Consider the following 20,581-nt stretch of genomic DNA (forward strand, 5'->3'; position numbering starts at 1 on the left):
CCAGATTTATATTGATTATGTCCGCTAGATGTCCATGTTAATCTTACCTCTAAATAAAAATAGAACATTGCATTTTAAAAGTAGCAATCAACAAACTAAAGCCATGTGAGTTCGAAAATAAGGGAATTAGATTTGGTTCTTTGTTGTGTTGATACGAGTTCTAAGCAAATCTCTTAAATATGATACATGGTGCATCAATTCAGGATTCACTTTGAATACAAGACTGAAAACGTGTCGGTGGATTTGAAATTTATCTTGGCTATAATTTGAATACACACGATTATTTTTTATCAGGAGAAATAAGATATTTGGTGAAAACTTAAAAACATAATGCAACTTTTTCTTTTTAATCATATGTATTACTTTTTGGCCTTGAATTTGGGCCCAGCCTCAGCACGGGCTTACTGCGTCTAGTTTTGTTAAAGAAAGAGAAATTTTCAAAAACCACTATTGTTTAGTGGCTATTAACTTCCTATAGCTACCATATGTATAATTACTTCCTATAGCTAATATTTAGTTGTTACAGTAGTGTATTCACATGTATTCGTGCTGATGCATTCATGAATATAGCATCAAAAAATGCCTAAAATCAGGGCAGTCCAGTTGTACGCGCATGTATTCACATGTATTCGCGCCATGTATTCATGAATACAATAGTAAAAAGCGCCTAAAATCAAGGCAGTCCAGCTGTACGCGCATGCATTCACATGTATTCGCGCTACTGTATTCATGAATACAACAGTAAAAAGCGCGTAAAATCAGGGTTGTCCAGCTGTACGCGCATGTATTCACATGTATTCGCGCCATGTATTCATGAATACAACAGCAAAAAGCGCATAAAATCAGGGCAGTCCAGCTTTACGCGCATGTATTCACATGTATTTGCGCTGCTGTATTCATGAATACAGCTATACGCGCATGTATTCACATGTATTCGCGTCATGTATTTATGAATACAGTAACGTCAATCCCTTAAAAATAGATATGTCATAAGAGAGAGGAAAAACATAAATAACGTATTTCATGCCTCAACGGTAGTATATACCATAAAATACTTATTTTGCTATAAAATATAAAAGGTAGTTATAGAAAATAATATTTTAAAATAATTTTAATTTATAATAAATAAAGCGTATACGTTTGATATAAATGGTAAAATTTCGTTAAAGAAATAATCATTCACTTCAAACGGTTACCACTAATGACACCAAACAAAATACGGATCCATCTTTTTGTTTTTTTCCGGGGTACAAGGATATCCCTTAACGGCTAAGAACAGACCACGTAGCCTCCCGCCAATAGAGAGAAACACTAACGTCGGAAAAAAGACGGAAAACTCCTCGACTGACCTAGGTAATTGAATTCTTCGAATTTCCCCCTTTGTAAAGTCGGTGCAGTTAACCGCGGGCTTTCAATTCCTATTTTCTGCCACCCCCAAATTCAAATCAGTATCTCTACTCCTAAGTGTGACTGTATCCAAAATGCCTCCACAAACCAGAAGAAGTTCGTTTCCGAAAGTGGTGATCGAAAGAGACACCGAGTCCGAGGAAAGCTCGTCAGAGGATGAGGCTGTTGAAGAAGAAGAAGAACAAGAAGAAGCTAATGTGGTTGTACCTGAAGAGACAATAGAAGCAGAGGCTTCGGAGTTGAAGAAGAAAGGGAAAACACCCATCACTATTACTCTCAAGAAAGTTTGCAAAGTATATGCCGACCCCCTTTTCTTCTTTTTCAAATTTATGCTCTTCGGGGTGCGGAATAGTGGGAATTTTCATCCATTTTTTTCCCAGGTTTGCAAGAAAACGGGTCATGAAGCAGGGTTTAGGGGTGCCACTTACATTGATTGCCCAATGAAACCATGTTTTCTCTGCAAAATGCCTGGTAATTTCTGAAGCTTTTAGTTAAGACTCTGTATACAAGTATTTAGGTAGCTTGTATTTTTCTCTTTGCAACTTTTTCTAGTTAGTTCTGGTAAAATATTATCACTGTTTCTGCTCGTCTTATGTTAATATATTTTTTCTTATTTATTCCGTTGCATGCCCTGTATCTCCTGAATATAATAGTTGTCTATTTCATGATTCTTTTTATACTTTACACGAACATCTTAAATTTTGTTTTGTTTATTTATTATTATTTTTTTGGTCGGGGTTGAAGGGCACACCACAATGACTTGCCCTCACCGAGTAGCTACCGAATATGGAATAGTCCCAGCGCCACGCAAGAACACAACTACTTCTTTGGAATTTGTTTTCCAGCGCCAGCTTCAACCACGGCTTCCTCCAGTAAGCTTTCTCTTACTGTGCAAAAGATTTCCATAGTTATTGGAGATGCTATCCTGACATATAATTTCTTCTTGGATGTTGTGTCTCAAAACTAATCTCCTGTAGTATCTAATTAACGTTAGAGGTATTGTTGTTTGTCATTAGACATGAATGTTCATACTTTATTGGCATTATTCAGAGAATCACGGATAATAGTAGTTTGTGAGTAAGCTTTACAGTTTGACTAGAAGGTTTCTGCTTCCGTTTTGGGGTTATATATTGATATTCTAGTTGCCGGTGATGTACTTTTGTCTCATTTGGCACATGGTTCTATTCGTTTATACTCTTTCTGTGCCGTTTTTTGTTGCAATCTTTCCTTTTTAGTCTGTTCCAAAAAATAGACACTTACAAACTTTTAACTTTAGACTTCCTATTTTGCAATGTGTTAATGGTTATTATTTTTCACACACGAAATTTATTTTCTACCTTGGTCTATGGTTATAGGGTAATTTTTCATTGTCACTCCTTGTAAGCTTAAAGAATCACATTCTTGTTTACTATTGTGCAACATTTTCTCTTCAAGTAGTAGATGTCCACAATCTGTATCTTCAGTAAAGCTGTTTCATATTTTGCTTATTTGGTTTCTTTAATAGATCAAGCCAGCTTATGTGATCCCAGATCAAGTCCACTGTGCAGTTATCAGGTACCACAGTAGGCGAGTCACATGCTTGGAGTTTCATCCTACAAACAACAATATTCTTTTATCTGGTGATAAGGTGCGGGTTCTTTCTGCGATATAGCTGTAAAGTGTGACTATGAATTGAGGTCACTGTTGCAAGGGTCACATAAATTTCTGGAGGTTAATGCAATATTACTTTATTTTACAGAAAGGCCAACTTGGTATCTGGGATTTTGGTAAAGTACATGAAAAGACAATATATGGGAACATACACAATTGTATACTTAACAACATGAAGTGAGTATTTATCTCTCTTGTTGTTGCATCTTTTGATAGTCTTTAATGTTTGCAGCTACTTATAGATTTCACCTGCATTACTATGTCCTCAATCAATAAATGAGTTATGTTTAACTCGTGTAGGTTCAACCCGACAAATGGCGGTTCAATATATGCTGCTTCATCAGATGGGACAATAAGTTGCACTGACCTGGAGACTGGGATTTCCTTGTCACTAATGAACCTTAATCCAAATGGGTGGGAGGTGATTTTCCGAATAGAAGCTGTTGTGTGAATTGATTATCTTTTATTTCTGATATTGTGCTTGGACGAGCCTATGGCACATTTTGAACTACCTTGTCCCCTTTTAGGGCGTGTAGATACTTTTCAGCTACAAGGACACCGATCATTTCAGGAAATTTCAGCCTTGCTGATATACAGAAACCTATCACATTTACATATTTGATTCATTTTTACTCTCAAGTTCGGTCTTCCTCTTTGGTTTCCAGTTAGGTTTGTTGTTTAAATCAGCTTGAGTTTTCACCTGTAGTTTAGTTGAATACTTTGTTTGAATCCGTGAATACATGAGATTAAGTGTGTTCCCTGACTGTGGGTCAAAGTAAACGACATCTTGATGCACCGATTGTTTCTAAAAATGATATCGATGATGTTCTAGGTTCTCACTAATTACATCACTGAATCTATTGCTTTCAGTTGGGGATAGCAAAGAAAAGGAGAGTGAAATACATGACGCCAACAAGTAGGTTATCATGAAGTGGTTATATGGTTCTATTGGAGTTTAAGTTACAGATGATTTTTCTGCAGGGACCAAGCCGTTGGAGGATGCTTTATGGGTTGGATGTTAACTCAGATAAAAGTGTTGTCCTTGTTGCTGATAATTTTGGATATCTGTACATGTAAGTGTCTTTTGAACTTTTTGGGGAGGTCAATGTTTATGCAGTATTGAAGATACGAATTTCTTTCTCTAAAAAGTTCTGTAGATATGAAATTCTCTCTTCTTATCTGTTAAAATGACTGGTTTGATGATACTTTGTCATGTGCATTAGGTTAATGGACGTCTCATATATCACTAACAGAAAATTTTAACCTAATTTTCTGGGCAGCTGGAAATTATTAAGGATTGTTTACTCGTCCTTTGAAAAAATAATTTTCATTAGGTTAGCTGTCACAGTAATTCAAGCAGACTTTTGTGCAGTCTGATTATCATTTGGGCTGTAGCCTTAAAAATTATGCTAATCTTGATTCTTTTACTATATTTGAGGCGGAAAGGATTTTTTTTTTTTGGGGGGGGGGGGGGGGGGGGGGTTGTTTCTGGGGATGAACGGGAACTGGATAAAAGATTACGTTTTCTTATGGGTAAAGATGATAATGCCACACTTATTTTTCCTGAATGTTGCTTTCTGAACTGAGTTATTTTCAGTTCATGTGACAACAACAACAAACCCAGTGAATTCCCACAAGTGGGGTCTAGGACGGATGAGATGTACGCAGCCTTACTCCTACCCTGGAAGGCAGAGATACTGTTTCCGGAAGACCCTCGGCTAAAGAAAAGATAAAAAGAAGCAATGAAAACAAGTATAAACAACAATAAGATAAAAAGACGACTGAAACCAAGGTAGCAAATAAACGGTAGTAATAGCAATCTAAGAATAAATGTATAACAAACTAACACTAATGCTACGAACTGAGGAAGACAAAGGGAGACACTCGACTACCTATTAACCTTCTACCTTAATCCTCGACCTCCACACCATCCTATCAAGAGTCATGTCCTTTCAGTTCATGACTTCATGTGAATATTATAGAATAATTAAGTAGTATTTAAAATGACCAACAACTACAGATAAATGATTGCTATAAGACACGCCAAGTTTTAAGCTGAATTCGTATGTATAGAATTCTTTTGAGTGTTGAATCCTCTACATGGAATATCTGCACAGTGTGGTTCATCTTTTAATTCCAAGCCCTTTGGCAAAAGTAATTTTGTTATCTTTCAGTTGCATACTGTTTGCAATTGAACTTTGAAAACTTTTACTGGAAGACTAAGTAAAATTTCAGCCTAGAGTATCAAAAGTAGAAATGTTTGAGGAGAGTTGGTAGTTTGGAAGAAAGATTCTAATTGATGGAACTTCTGTTCCATTTCCTACAACATTGCTTGTCAAAGCAAGAATAGACTTTGCTGTTGACTGTATTCCACTACCCACACCATCTTTTTATGTGTTTGATCCCCCTATGGTTTTGTATTTGGTTGCATTTGTTTTTATTTGGTGCACATGTACAGGGCTGATATGCGGAGCAATAACATAATAAGCAAACCTACTTTGATTCACAAGAAAGGAACTAAAGTTGTTGGTCTAAACTGCAATCCTCTTCAACCAGATCTACTTCTGAGCTGTGGGAATGATCACTTTGTAAGTTCCATTTACTTGATCAGTCTATATGATCTGGCTCTTGATTTCACTTTGATTCATGTAAATAGCATAAGAGCTCGTTGCAGAAAATACCTCTATTCCTTCTTTATATGCGTTAAATCAGTGGTGGTAATTTTTATCAAGTGAAATATTTTGTTGCCACAGGCTCGAATATGGGATATGCGCCGCTTGGAAGCTGGGTCTTCTCTTTATAATCTTGAACATAAACGTGTTGTTAGTTCTGCATATTTTTCTCCACAAAGTGGCAGCAAAATACTTACTACTTCGCTGGATAATCGGATCCGTGTGTGGGATTCAATTTTTGGCAACCTTGATTATCCAAGCCGAGAAATTGTTCACAGTCACGATTTTAACCGATATCTTACAGCATTCCGAGCAGAATGGGATCCAAAGGCAAGCATGTGCAGAACTAATTTGTTAATTGAAGAATTCACCATTTAACTCGTGATTGATTTCAAAGTAGAAAAAGTGGAGCAGGTCTATATCAATGAATATTACTTTGTGCAGGACTCATCAGAGTCTCTTGTTGTCATCGGGCGTTACATTAGTGAAAATTATGATGGAGCTGCTTTGCATCCCATTGACTTCATCAACATCAGTACTGGGCAGTTGGTTGCCGAGGTCATGGACCCAAACATAACAACTATTAGTCCGGTGAACAAGCTACATCCACGTGAAGATATTCTGGCATCTGGTAGTTCAAGGTTTGAACAATGATCATATTTATGTGTCTTATGCGGTGATAACCGACAAGTGGTGAACGTACTATTTTGGTTGTTTGTGGCATATGGATGCCACTTTGCTTATATAGAATTATATTATGACTGTTCTCTGTTAAACAACAATAAATTGACCCTTTCTCTGATAGAAATCTTCCTACTGTTTGAAGCATGTTAATGCAGAACATGATTCAAGGTTGATTTGTTGCCGAATATCTTTTCAGATTCTCACATCTTGTTATTATACTTTGCACCCAACATCGTAGTTTAAGGTTTCTAACACTTACTTTTCCCATCAATCACATTGATCCTTCCAGTGTTGCATGCTCTATTGTCAATAGACAACATCCCATTGTCAGTTATTTGAAAAGGAGCCCCTTCAACAATCTAACTGCGGTTTTCGTAGTTTACTTTGATTTGGATTAAGATTTCACTAGCTATTTGTAAGGGAATATGAGGGATTGTGTGTTTGGCCTGCCTTGTGATATATACCTCTGTTGGTTTCTCATTCTAGTAAGCATTTTAATATGTACTATTGATTATCTTTGTATTTCAGATCTCTTTTCATTTGGAGGCCTAAGAAGCTGTCTAACATTGCACAACCTAGAGAAGAAAAGAGAATTTTATTATGTGGGGAGGCCAGTAAGAAACATACCAAGAAGCATGATCATAACAGTGATGATGATTCTGACAATGATATATTTAGAGGCAAGGATAAGGGCCCCAAGCAGAAGAAACTTCCCTTAAAATCGTCTTCTTATAGTTCCCGGAAAAGCCGTTAACTTTTGGAACCGAACGACACCTCTGCCAATGATTAAGTGCATTTTTGTCAAGAAACTCCACTTCATACTTGGGAGAAATGTGTCTTAACTGTGCTATAGTGTTGGAGTACGACGCAGTATCTTGGGTCCCCTTTTGGTTTGTATAATTCCCATCTATGCTGCTCGAAACAGCTAATGTTTTTGATTAGTTTAGAGTGTGTGATTGCTGATCTAGTGTCTGTAAGTGGTACTGCAAATGTGATTCATTGGAATTGGAAATGGCCTTTTTTGGGGTTCCTTCGCGTAGATGTAATTCATGTCAACCAATTTGGGCTGACGTTTGTTGTTGCGTCAACTCCATCTTTTTGCTTATAAAACCATCACGGTGAACTAGTGTTTTAAAAGGGTGGTGCATGAGTTGGGGCGTTTTACTTAATATGAGGCGAGGCGTAAGCCCTGAGATATGGGGCGTAAGCCTCACATGTCTTTAAATTTTTTAATTTATTAATTGATAAGATAAATAACTCAAAAAAGTAAAAAAATATATTAAAAGCTTAAGAAAATTTAAAAGGATCAAAGAAACTTATAGAAAATAAAGTATCTAGCATGTATTTTAGTATAATAAAGTTATTATGAGATAGAACTCAACTATCATATCTTAACATTCAAATAATTTATATATATATATATATATATATATATATATATATATATATATTGTCCAACTACATCCTTAAAAGTAAATAGTCAATAAATTCTACCCGTATTACAATTTAAAGGTCTCTCTTTCATGAATAAATAAAAAATACTTTCAAATAATTCAGCAAAATAATAAAATTTAGATAATTTTGAGAGACATAGAACTAAGGCATGAAGACTAGTAGCAAGTGAAGATATAGATTTCGACTATTTATTTTTAGAAGAAATATTCAAATGATATTCACCCTCACAATATTCTCAATTGTTAATTAGATATGCAACACTATTGTTAACTGAATTAAGGAATTTGACACATGATTTGCAAAGAACTGTTGAGCGAGCTTACCATTAAGCGTTAGGCGTGTCCAGGGGGCATAGTTGGGTGGTTAGAGTGTAAGCCTTACAAAACCAAGCTCCACACATAAGTCTCAGGACATTTTTCAAGTGCCCCCCTCGGGACGAGTCCTAAAAAAGCCTTTTGAAACACTGTAGTAAACTAGCATGTCTTTGCTCTATTCAAAATAAGGTAGTTATTTTGCGTCTAGGTGTCGCGTGTTGTTTCTGAAGGAATTATTGTAGCGATGAATGAGATTATGTCATAGTGGTGAGAATGAAGTAAAAAATAAAATTACCTAGCGTAATATTTTAAATTCTTATCTTAAAATACCTATCTAGATATTCTAGAGCTTTGTTGGTAGATAAAGTTACTAGATATTTTTTGTATATGGTTCTAGAATAATGTATAAAACCATTCTTTGACAAGTATAAATAGGGAAAGTCTTGACCATTTGTAACCAAGCCAATTCAAGAAGTCTTCTTCAATAACAAAGTTCTCCTTTCCAAAATCTTTCTTCTCCTATCGTAACTTCCTCTTCTTTAGATGAATCTTCAATTTTTGTTATTGATCTTGGGCTAGCAAAAGGTCTTCAAATAATATTTTTTTTATTTTCTACATGATATTAGAGCCATAGGTTGACTTCTGGATATATTTACAAGGGCGGATTATTAGTTAACTCAATTGATTTGTTTGAATGGATTTGGGTGGTTATGCTAATGGACTGGGGATGGAATTGTTGAAATTAAGAGCTACAAATAGTTGTACATTTCTGTATTTAACTTGTACTCTTCTAGAAGGTAGTTAGTTAGAAAGTTAGTTATTCATTTTTTCTGTTAGTCGGTTAGTAGATCTGTTAAGTGTTAGGATAAATACGCAGTGTACAACTTCATTTTGCAAGCAAGACAATTAATCGATGATTTGATTTCATCTCTCTACAATTCTTCTCTGCCTTCTCTCTATAATTGCTTCTCCTCTTTCTTATCTTCAGTAAGCTCACTAATGACGGAACCTAGGGCTGGAATTTAACATGGTATCAGAGCCATGGTTCTTTGCGATTCAAGTAGCGAGCTTCTAGATTGATTGAGTACTTTCATTTCTTCCCTCTTCTACCTAATTTTGGGTCTTCGATTTCTTTCTGGTTGAATTTTCCTAATTCATCAAAATCGTTAGTTTTCTGCACAAATGACGATCGATTCACCTCAAATCACAGCTGGAATTTCGCATGCAAACACTCAACAGATAAATTGCAATGATCTGTTGTATGTTCATCCCTCGGATGAACTAGGATTGCCACTCATTCCTCAATTGTTGATTGGAGCTGAGAACTACTTAAACTATAGATGATCTATGGAAATATATGTCCTAGTGAAGAATAAAGTAGAATTTGTTGATGGAACTTGTGCGAGAGAGTAATATGAAAAAAATGTCTTTCAATTGCGCCAATGGGATCATTGTAATTCAATAGTCCAGTCTTGGATCCAGAGCTCAGTGGCGAAGGAGATTAGAAACGGAATTGTCTATTCCTCAAATGCATAGAAAGTTTAGAAGGCACTTAAGGATTCTTTTTGTCACGCCCCAAAACCGAGGAACGCGACTGGCGCTCAACCGAGTGAACCCGACTGAGCAAGCATGTTAGATTTCATTCTACCCAAACTCATCCATGAATAAAGATAATACATATTATCATTAATTAGACGAAATTGTGTTCATGTCTACAATACCAATTCATTTCCAATAGTTTCATTATTTTTAAAGTCTCAAATGTATAAGTAATACATCCACAACATAACATAGTTTGTCTTTCCCCAGCACCAATACACAACTCACACTATGTCTACGGAGCCTCTATAAATAAAGAAGAGTACAATGATGATGCCGGCAACAAGGCCCTGACTATACCTCAAATAGAATACACAAAGTACAAAAGATTCATGACCCCGAAATGAAGTGGGGCTCACCAAGTCAGCTGGGAAGAAGGTGCACTGCTATCACTGACTAATATCTCCTGCAGTGGAACCACCTGCATCCATTGAAAGATGCAGTGCCCCTGGCAAAAGGGACGTTAGTACTGTCGAATAGCACTAGTATGTATAACTAAATACCCTCTCAATAGAATGACAAATAATACAAATAAGATTATCATAATATCAATGAAAGACTTAATCAACATCAAACCTCAATTTAGGATCAAGACAATGTTCAAATTAATTTTCATATCTCACATTGGGAGATTTTTAGTATCGATATACCATTGTCCACAATACCATTATTCACAAAACCAGTACCACCGTACTCTCAGCACGGAGTCTGATTACGCCCGATCGGCTAGGCCATCTCATTAGAGGCATCAACCGCAATTTCTCTCAATATCAATACCACTGTCTTTAATACGGAGTCCGATCATGACCCGATCGGCTAGGCTATCCATTAGGGACATCAACCACAATTACCATTTCAATTATAATTTCCAGCACAATCACCACCATGTGTACGGTATGGTGTCCGATCACGACCCGATCGGCTAGGCCGTCTTATTTGAGACATCAACCTTTTTATATCAATCATCGCATTTCATAATACTTTCACATCTTTTCATTTTATTGGCACTAGTGGCCATAATTATAAGATCATTCTTGGCACGTTAGCCATATTCAGTATTTCATGCTAACCTTATCAATCTCAAATATCATTATCATCATCAACAACAATTACAATTCAAATCAAGATACGTAGTACACATGTGAGCAATTTAGAGTCTAAGGCACATAGAGATATTTCACAAAACTTGGCATAATAACCTTCATTTGAACTTGACTTAAAGTCGAAACATTATTAATGCACAGCCCATATTTTAACACATCCTCAATTGGTAACATAACATGAATAAAGCATCTGGGATGCTTGTTGAACATATTTCTTTCAACCCAATCTTACTCGGAAGAGCCAGTTTCATAATGAATCACTCGGGACTTACATAATTTACATGAATATCATGGGATTCAATTATAAGAGAATAGTTTAGCCAACATACCTCACTTGAGCTTCCTTACACTCAAAAATATTCCGGAATTCTTAGCAACTTCAATCTATTTTAGAAATATAATAAATTGAATTAAAATTAGGAAGATGATCATGGTTCTAGCTCACTTGAGCATTTTATCAAACATTAGGTGTGCAAAAGGTTTCAATGTCCTTTTTATGAAGGATTTCATCATCCCACAACCCAATCTTTACCATTTTTAGCTCAGCAATCTTCCTACACCCTTTGATAACACATGCATGTAAAATAAATAACTCTCATGCCCAGAAATTTATCTTGCTAGTTACCCATTTTCAGAAAATTTCGAAATTAGGGTTTAGGGTGTAGAATCTTACCTCTAGGATGAAGACATACAAAGTTTCCCTTCTTAATCTTCCAAAACTTGAGCAAGAGTTGAAGAAAAAATATTGAAGAACACCTTCTCACTCTAGGGCACTCTCTCTCACTCTAAAATATCAGATTATGTCTCAAAAATGGCCCAAAGAGTGTATTTAACGAAATAGGGTCGGGTTTTAAAAACCCAAAAATGGAGCTCCGGAACAAGGTATGCGATCGCATAACCGATATGCGGACCACATATCGATTGCATAATTGGTTACAAAATAGCCAAAAGAACAACTGTGTATGCGGTCACTATGCGGTTCGCATAACCGTTATGCGGTCGTATAATGCACCGTATAACAGTTATGCGGTCGCATAGTCGACCGCATAATTGCTTCCAATTAGCCCAATTAGCTGCCTCACTCTGCGGCCATTATGCGGTCCGTAGAGTGATTCTGCGGTCGCATAATGGATCGCAGAAATACACTTTTCCGCCAATTTTTTTTTACTTTCCGGTGCATTGCTCAACCCAAAAAGTCTGAGCTTTCTAAAATCCTCAAACACGTAAGCCTAGTCCGACACCATGAAACATTATTTTCTTTGCAAAATTTATCGGGCTTACCACTTAAGTACTGCAAAATTTTTCGGGGTGTTACACTTTTGATAAGGTAAATGTGACTTATATGAACAGGGAAATCAGTTGTTTGATGCAAGGGATTTCAAGTGTATCAGTATACTTTTCTAATTTGAATGACCTTTGGGATGAATTTGAGTCGATAATTCCTCAACCTTGTGAATGTGAAAAGTTCAAACGTTTTGTTGAGTTTCTCCGTCAACAGAAACTTATGAAGTTCTTAATAGGTCTAAATGATACCTATGCACCACAAAAAAGCCAAATATTGATGATGCAACCAACGCCTTCTCTGGACCAAGCCTACTCGATGATAATTCAAGAGGAAATCAAGATGTTAAATAATGGTTATGGTGCATAAACTGGAGTTTTGGAAAGTGGACCTATGAACACTGAGAGTAGCTCTTTTGTTTAAGCAAATAGCTCGAGTGTAAAGTACAAGAAGAATGCAAATCTGCAATGTGATTACTGCAAATTGAAAGGACACCAAAGGGACACATGATATAAATTGGTGGGCTATCCACCAGGATTTAAATTCAACAACAAAAGGATAGGTGGTTATGACAATCACACATCAGTGGCACATAATGTGAGTGTTATGGAAGAAATTTAGTACACAGGAAATGCTGGAAATGTGATGACAAATGGTATGGTTAATGAAACAGCTCCAATATTCACACCTTAGCAATATCAACAGATTCTCAGAATGAGAAAGGAGAAAGGACCAACAGAAGTGGCTAACATGGCAGGTAATTCAATTACTGACCAAGTTAAGTGGATTATTGATACTGGAGCCTCCAATCATATTGCTTCCTCCTTAGATCTGTTGTCCTGTCCTAAGCCTATACCTCCCTTCAAGTCTACTTTAGTATATTTACCAAATAGAGATAGTACTATTATTACAAACAGAGGGTCTTATGCTTTATCCAGTACTCAAACACTACATGATGTGCTTTATGTGCCTAAATTCCAGTATAATTTATTATTTGTGTCCAGATATACAAGAGAATTAAAGTGTATAGTCTCTTTTTATTATATTTTTGTCTCTTTCAGGACCTCTTTAGTGGAAAGGTGAGGGGGATTGATAACCTTAAGGATGGACTCTATATCCCCAATCCTTCAAAGCCTGTTGCTCTTCTTGTCTCCACATGTATGACTACTTCTACCTAGCCTTCCTCAAGTCTTTTGTGGTATCAAAGACTTGACCATTCTCCTCATTCATTTCTATGAAAATCCCTACAATAAAGACATTGTTATCTTGTTCAGATACTTGTAACTGTTATGTTTGTCCACTAGCAAAGCAAACTACATTACCTTTTCCTACTAGTACTTCAAAATCAAGTTGTACATTTGAACTTGTTCACATGGATGTATGGGGTTCTTATAGAGTATGTACCTACAACGGCTATAGATACTTTCTTACTCTTGTTGATAATTTTTCAAGGATGACTTGGACTTTTCTCTTGAGACTGAAAAGTGATGTGTATGTAGTTATGTCCAATTTCCTTCACTTAGTAGAAAATAAGTTTTCTTCAACTATCAAGACTTTTAGATCCCGCAATGGCTATGAATTTTTTAATTCTCTTTATTCTACTCTGCTTAAAGCCAAATGAATTATCCATCAAAGCAGTTGTTTCTACACCCCTCAACAAAATGGGATTGTAGAAAGGAAGCATAGACACCTCCTTGAAGTAGGTAGAGTCATGAGATTTCAGGCTGCACTCCCATTGAAACTCTGGGGTGACTATATTTTACCAACTACCTATATCATTAATAGATCGCCTAGTAATGTTTTACATATGAAATCTCCCTATGAACTATTTCATGGTTCTTCTCCCAAACTTGATCATATGAGGATAATAGGTTGTCTCTGTTGTGCCAAAAAACCTGATCTTCATGATAAATTTTCACCAAAATCTGTACCTGTTGTCCTCTTAGGATACTCTTCCACTCAGAAAGGATATAAACTCTATGATCTTGAGTCTAGAAATTTCTTTATCAGTAGAGATGTTGTTTTCAAGGAAAATATCTTCACTTTTAAGTTTCCAAAAGGACAGTTCTTACTATCTCACCCTGATTCACTCACTTGCATTCCTTCATCTTCTCTTGATACATCTCTTCCACTCTCTGACCTCCCTAGCACTGATATGCCAGCTTACATGCCAACTTCTTCTTCTTCTTCTTCTTTATATCCAACACCTTCTCCATCCACAGAGCATGCCATTCCCTCATCCACTGCCAGTTCATTTCCTCCTGAAGAGCGTAGTTCACCGGGCATATCACTATATGGTTCCTCTACTAATCATACTTCTCCTTCTAATCTTGATTTACCGGCACCACCTTACATACCTCACCATAGAAAGTCAGGTAGAACAAGTAAACCTCATATTTGGTTGACTGATTATGTCCATCCTCCCTTGCCTTCCACCACTTATTCTCTTTATCCAATTCAACAGTTTGTGTCTTACTCTCACCTTTCTGTTACTTTCCAATCCTTTCTTACCTCTTTTTTGGAGACACTGAACCCTCTTATTTCTCTCAAGCTAACCAAGATGAGAGATGGGTTTAGGCCATGAAGCTTGAGATTGAGTCTCTAGAATAGAATAACACTTGGACCGTGGTTGATTTACCTGTTGGTAAGACACCCATTGGGTGAAAATGGTTGTACAAAATAAAGTACAATGCATATGGTATTATAGAGAGGTTTAATGTCAGGCTAGTTGCTAAAGGCTTCACATAGTAGGAAGGGTTAGATTTACATGATACCATCTTCTTTGTGGCTAAGCTAACCACTGTGAGGGCTGTCTTAGCCACTGCAGCTCTCAAACACTGGCCTATTTTTCAAATGGATGTCCAAAATGCTTTTTAAATGGTGATCTTGATGAGCAAGTCTACATGACTTTGCCCAGGGATTTAGTAGCCAGGGGGATCATAAAGCATGTAGGCCACTCAAATCCCTTTATGGTCTAAAACAAGCATATAGTAAAACTGTCTCAAGCCTACTCCGTATCTGGTTTTCACCAAAGTAAACATGACTATTCACTGTTTACCAAGTCTGTGGTAGGCAAGTTTGTGCTAATACTTGTCTATGTAGATGATCTTCTTGTTACATGAAATGATTTGTAGGAAATACAGCTTGCTCAGAAAGCTTTGCACAAGCACTTCAAGATGAAGGAGCTTGGAGAAATATGGTAGTTTTTGGGAATAGAGTTTGCCAGGTCAAAAGAAGGGATTTTAATGTCTCAAAGAAAATATGCATTGGAAATGATATCTCAGGCAGGGTTAGCATGTTCTAAACCTAAAGAGACACTAATGGAGCAGAACGTGAAGTTAACAAGCATAGAGTTTGATATATGCACCAGTACAAACATTGGAGATGATTTACTTGAGGAGAGGGGGAGTTACCAGAGGCTTATTGGAAAGCTTTTGTACCTTACAATAACAAGACCCGACATCTCATATGCAGTGCAATATCTAAGATAATTTATGCATTCCCTTAAGAAATATCACTATGAAGCATCACTACACTTAGTGAAGTATATTAAAAGGTAACCGGGACTGGGGTTGTTAATGTCCAGTAACAACAGTGAAGAGATAGAAGCATTTAGTGTTTCAGATTGGGCCTCATGTCCTATGTCAAGGAGATCTATTACTGGATATTTCATTAGGCTTGGATCTTCAACTATATCTTGGAAAGTAAAGAAACAGAACACAATCTCAAGAAGTTCAACTGGGGCTGAGTATAGAAGCATGACACTCACAGTGGTTGAACTTGTCTGGTTGAGTGGTTTACTGAAAGAGTTAAATGTAGACTTGAAATTACCCATGAAATTATTCTGTGATAATAAGGGTGCACTATAAATTGTTGCTAATCCTATGTATCATGAGAGGACAAAACACAGAGATAGATTATCATTTTATTAGAGAAAAAAATTTAAGAATGATTGATAAAGACTTTCCACATTGTAGTGAAGAACAACCAGCAGATATGATGACAAAAGGTTCTTGGACATCAGCAACATACAACATTAATCTTTAGGTTGGGAATGAAAGACATTTTTTCATGCTCAACTTGGGGGGGGGGGGAGTTGAAATTAAGAGCTACAAATAGTTGTATATTTCTGTATTTAACTTGTACTCTTCTAGAATATAGTTAGTTAGAAAGTTAGTTATTCATTTTTTTCAACTAGCCTGTTAGTAGATTTCATAAGTGTTAGGATAAATACACAGTGAACAACTCATTTTTGTAAGCAAGGCAGTTAATCGATGATTTGATTTCATTTCTCTACAATTCTTCTCTGCCTTCTCTCTTGAATTGCATCTCCTCTTTCTCATCGTCAGTAAGCTCACTAATAGAGAACCTATGGCTGGAATTTAACAGGAATTATTAAACCATTCCAACTATAGGGTATGGACTTGTATAGAGTTATACCTTATTAGTGAGGATTTGTGAAAAGTTGTTAATGAGAGTAACACAAGTCCTCTTGGTGATGCACACGCGTAAGAAGTGGAAGCAGATTAATGCCAAGGAGGAGTACATATTAAAAAAGTCTATCTCCCCCAGTTTATTTGATTATATTATAAGATGTAAATCAATTCATGGAATGTAGAGTACCGTCGATCAGTGTTTCAACAAGAAGGATGAAGCCCGCTTCAAATATTGGATAATGAACTGGCTAATACCACTCAAGGTAATCTCTCTATCACCGAGTATGTTTTGAAGATTAAAGATCAATGCTCTAAAATTTCTATATTAAACCCGAAGGAGGCTATTTCTAAAGCAATAATAAGAAGAATTATTGAAACCAGAATATATTCCCTGTGTTACATCGTTTTAAGGATGGGTACAATAACCATCCCTGGAAGAATTTGAGAATTTGTTGTCATCACAGGAGCTACTAGTGTAACGATCCGGCCGATCATTTTATGAATTTGAGTCTCGTCCCGCTATTTGATACTCCGCGCATGTGTATTTATCATTATGTGACTTGCAGGGATAGTTGGTTTGGTTTCAGAAAGGTTTTGGAGTGAATTGGAACACTTAGTTCCATGGTTGGAAGTTTAACTTATAAGAGTTGACCAAGGTTTGACTTTTATGTTAACGACCTTGGATTGATGATTTGATGGTTTCAATAGGTTCGTATGGTATTTTTGGACTTAGCCATTTGTTAAGAATTGGATTTAGATGTTCTTAGGTTGATTTGGCTATAGTTGACAAAGGTTGGAAATTTAAAGGTTTGGAAAGTTCATAGGTTTGATCGGGAATTGACTTTGAGGCTATCGGGGTCGAATTGTTGTTCCGGGGGTTGGAATAGGTTTGTTATGTAATTTGGAACTTGTTTGAAAAATTTGGGGTTATTCCGAGTTAGATAGACGTGGTTCGACATGAGTTTTGAAAGTTGAAAATTGATTAGTTCATTAAGCTTGAATTGAGGTGTGATTCGCAATTTGGATGTTACTATGTGTGATTTGAGACCTCAAGTAGATTTGTGTTATGTTTTGGGACTGGCTGGTATGTTTGGACGGTATCCTGGGGGCCTCGGGAGCGTTTAAGATCATTTGAGCTTAGTTGGATAGCTGAAGATTGCTGATGTCTAGTGCGCTTCGCGATCGCGGAGCTGGTCTCGCGATCGTGGAGGCTTGTTTAGGGTTGGTGCATTTTTGTTCTTCACATTCGCAACACAGGGGTCAAGCTTGCGATGGGTAAGCTAGATTGGCCTTCGCGACCAGGGCATCATGTTCGCATTGAAGGAAGGCAGATTGGGTTGGTCAGGTGCATGGACTTCGCGTTCTCGAGGGGATACCACGTTCGTGTAGGCCAGTGAAGATTTATTCGTCGCATTCATGGGCACGGCACCGCGTTCGCGAAGGGTTAATTTAGGCTAGAGCTGGTTTGTGCTACACAAACGCGAGGCATGTGCCACATTCGCGAAGGCTATCACTAGGCAGATTTTTAAAGAGTTATACTTCGGGACTTAGACCCATTATTTCATATTTTGAGCCCTAGACTTGGAGAGAGACGATTTTTGAAGGGGATTTTTAGACAAAGAAAGAAGGTAAGTGATTTCTACTTGATTTTAACATTATAACTTTTTTATCCATGGATTACTACACATAGATTTTGGGGTTTTAAGGTGAAATTTGACGATTTTGACTATGGTTTTGAAGAGTGAAAAATGGAGATTTTAACCCTGATTCGGAGTCGAATTTGGATGAAACTTGTATATTTGGACTCGTGTTCGAATGGGTAATTGAGATTTGTGACTCTTATCAGAATTTGGGAGGCGATCATGGGTTGCCGTTTTGCAATTTGATTAAATTTGAACTTTATTACTTGGAACCTATTTCTATAACTGTGTTTGACCTTATTGAGCTGTTTTTTTACTATTTCCGAGTCGTTTGGAGGTCGATTCGCGTTTGAAGGGCTTTTTGGAGTATTGATTCATGCACTTTGAGGTAAGTAACATATCCATACTTGGTTTGAGGGCAATTTCCCCATTGGCTATGATATTTGGGGGTGACGCACGTGCTAGGTGATGGGCGTATGTGCGTACACCAGATTTATTCATAATCTAGATAGACCTTAGTCTATTATGTGCCTTGTTTTGCTATTATGACCCATCATTTCTATGTTGTTCCCTACTTGTATGACTACATGACCTATTATTTATACTAGGAATCATGTCTAGGCTATGTGCTTATCTATTTGAGACATGATAGGGCTATTCTGCCATGCCCCGACCTCGGGGAGCACGACCGGCGCTCAACCGAGATAACCCGACCGAGCAAGCCTGTTAGATTTCTTTCTAACCAAACTCACTCGTGAATAAAGAGGTTATATATTCCATTAATTAAACACTGAGAGGACTTCATAATCAAACCTAACTGCATTACTATTAGTTACTCTATTTTTAAGTCTCAAAATATAAACACTTTCATAGTTCGAAGCGCAACATGTAATACACATACGACATTACTAGCTTGACTTTCCCAACACAAATACACAACCCACTCTATGTTTACGGAGCCTCTAATAGATACAAAAGAGTACAATGATAGTGCCGGCAACAAGGCTCCGGCTATACCTCAAAACATAATACACACGGAACAAAAGATGCATGACCCCGAAATGAAGTGGGGCTCACCAAGTCAGCTAGGAAAAGAGTGTAACGCTATCACTGGTCAATGCCTCCCGCTGTGGAACCACCTGCATCCATTAAAGATGCAGCGCCCCCGGAAAAAAGGACGTTAGTACATGTCGCATAGTACTAGTATGAAAACCAAAACATCTATTCAAGGACTTGGAAATAAAACATGAATATGATGAATCATGGTAACAATAATATGGCTTAGATAGTCGTTAAAGTCAAAACATATTTATTAAGAACTTCCAATAACATTTATAAATTTCAAGTCGGGTATCCTCTGCAACCACCTTTACACAAAGCGGCCATGCCGCCTCACCCCAATGTATGCGGGTGGGGGTGTAATCACAATACCACATCTTGACACAAAGCAGCCCTGCCGCCTCACCCAATGTATACGGGTGGAGGTATAACTACAATACCACAACTCTACACAAAACGGCCCTACTGCCTCACCCCAATGTATGCGGGTGGAGGTGTAACCACAATACTACAACTCTACACAAAGCGGCCCTGCCGCCTCACCCAATGTATGCGGGTGGAGGTGTAACCATAACTTGGATTCTCAAAACGATAACAATTTGTACAACAGATTTCCTTTCAAATCAATCTCTTTGGCACGTTTGGCCTTAACAAAGATATGAGTTCATAAGATTTCATCGTATAAGAAATAAGTATTTGATCACATTGATTTCATATAAGGTTTTCTTCCCAAAAGGGGTATAACATAATTAGGTCACAATAGAGATCTTTAACACATGAGGGTTCGAACATGTTATGCAAATTGAGAATAAATTTACTAGCTTGAACATCCCACCTCAACAGTGTTTCAAGTTCGACTACACATGATGGAGTTTTACAAGGATTCGGGAATTCCGATACTAGAAGAAGAGTTTAGCCTTCATATCTCGAAAGAGCTTTCCTTTGTGTAACAATAACGTCCTGACACTTCTAACGATGTTAATCTATAAAAGAGGGGAGAATTACGAGCATGATTGGCAAGAGATGCTACACTAATGACCCAACCTTCCCTCAATTAACTCAAGAACAAAACCACCCAAGATGGTTCAACAACTTCCCCATAGTCTTTGTTAGCTCATGTATGTGATAAATCTACCCTCATCACCCATAGTCAACCGAAACCCGAAATTGAAGAATTGGGGGAAGAAATTCTTACCTTTTTTTGAAGCCCTAGCAAGTTCATTTTGATGGAATTCCTAGGTTTGATCAAAGTAGAGTAGTGAAATCCTTTGTCCTTCCTT

At 37.1% G+C, this 20,581-nt stretch overlaps 1 protein-coding gene across 1 annotated transcript; it reads left to right on the plus strand.

Annotated features, from left to right (window-relative positions):
* Window positions 1-1,370: 1,370 nt before the first annotated feature.
* On the plus strand, window positions 1,371-7,452 carry LOC104111780 (protein DAMAGED DNA-BINDING 2). The gene is made up of 11 exons (XM_009621547.4): window positions 1,371-1,700; window positions 1,788-1,878; window positions 2,152-2,279; window positions 2,912-3,034; window positions 3,146-3,234; window positions 3,358-3,478; window positions 4,039-4,130; window positions 5,516-5,645; window positions 5,811-6,059; window positions 6,174-6,370; window positions 6,942-7,452. Exons 1-11 carry the CDS (start codon window positions 1,482-1,484, stop codon window positions 7,165-7,167), a joined length of 1,665 nt encoding a protein of 554 aa, XP_009619842.1. The 5' UTR covers window positions 1,371-1,481; the 3' UTR covers window positions 7,168-7,452.
* Window positions 7,453-20,581: the final 13,129 nt, after the last annotated feature.

This window comes from Nicotiana tomentosiformis, chromosome 7 (assembly GCF_000390325.3).
Source record: "Nicotiana tomentosiformis chromosome 7, ASM39032v3, whole genome shotgun sequence".
Taxonomy (NCBI): domain Eukaryota; kingdom Viridiplantae; phylum Streptophyta; class Magnoliopsida; order Solanales; family Solanaceae; genus Nicotiana; species Nicotiana tomentosiformis.

Bases quoted from the DNA above. Each gene is read 5' to 3' on its own strand.
- LOC104111780 (XM_009621547.4), top strand. From the start codon at position 1,482: ATGCCTCCACAAACCAGAAGAAGTTCGTTTCCGAAAGTGGTGATCGAA. The intron at 1,879-2,151 runs GTAATTTCTGAA...TCGGGGTTGAAG, and splicing joins TTTTCTCTGCAAAATGCCTG to GGCACACCACAATGACTTGC. The intron at 3,479-4,038 runs GTGATTTTCCGA...ATTTTTCTGCAG, and splicing joins TTAATCCAAATGGGTGGGAG to GGACCAAGCCGTTGGAGGAT.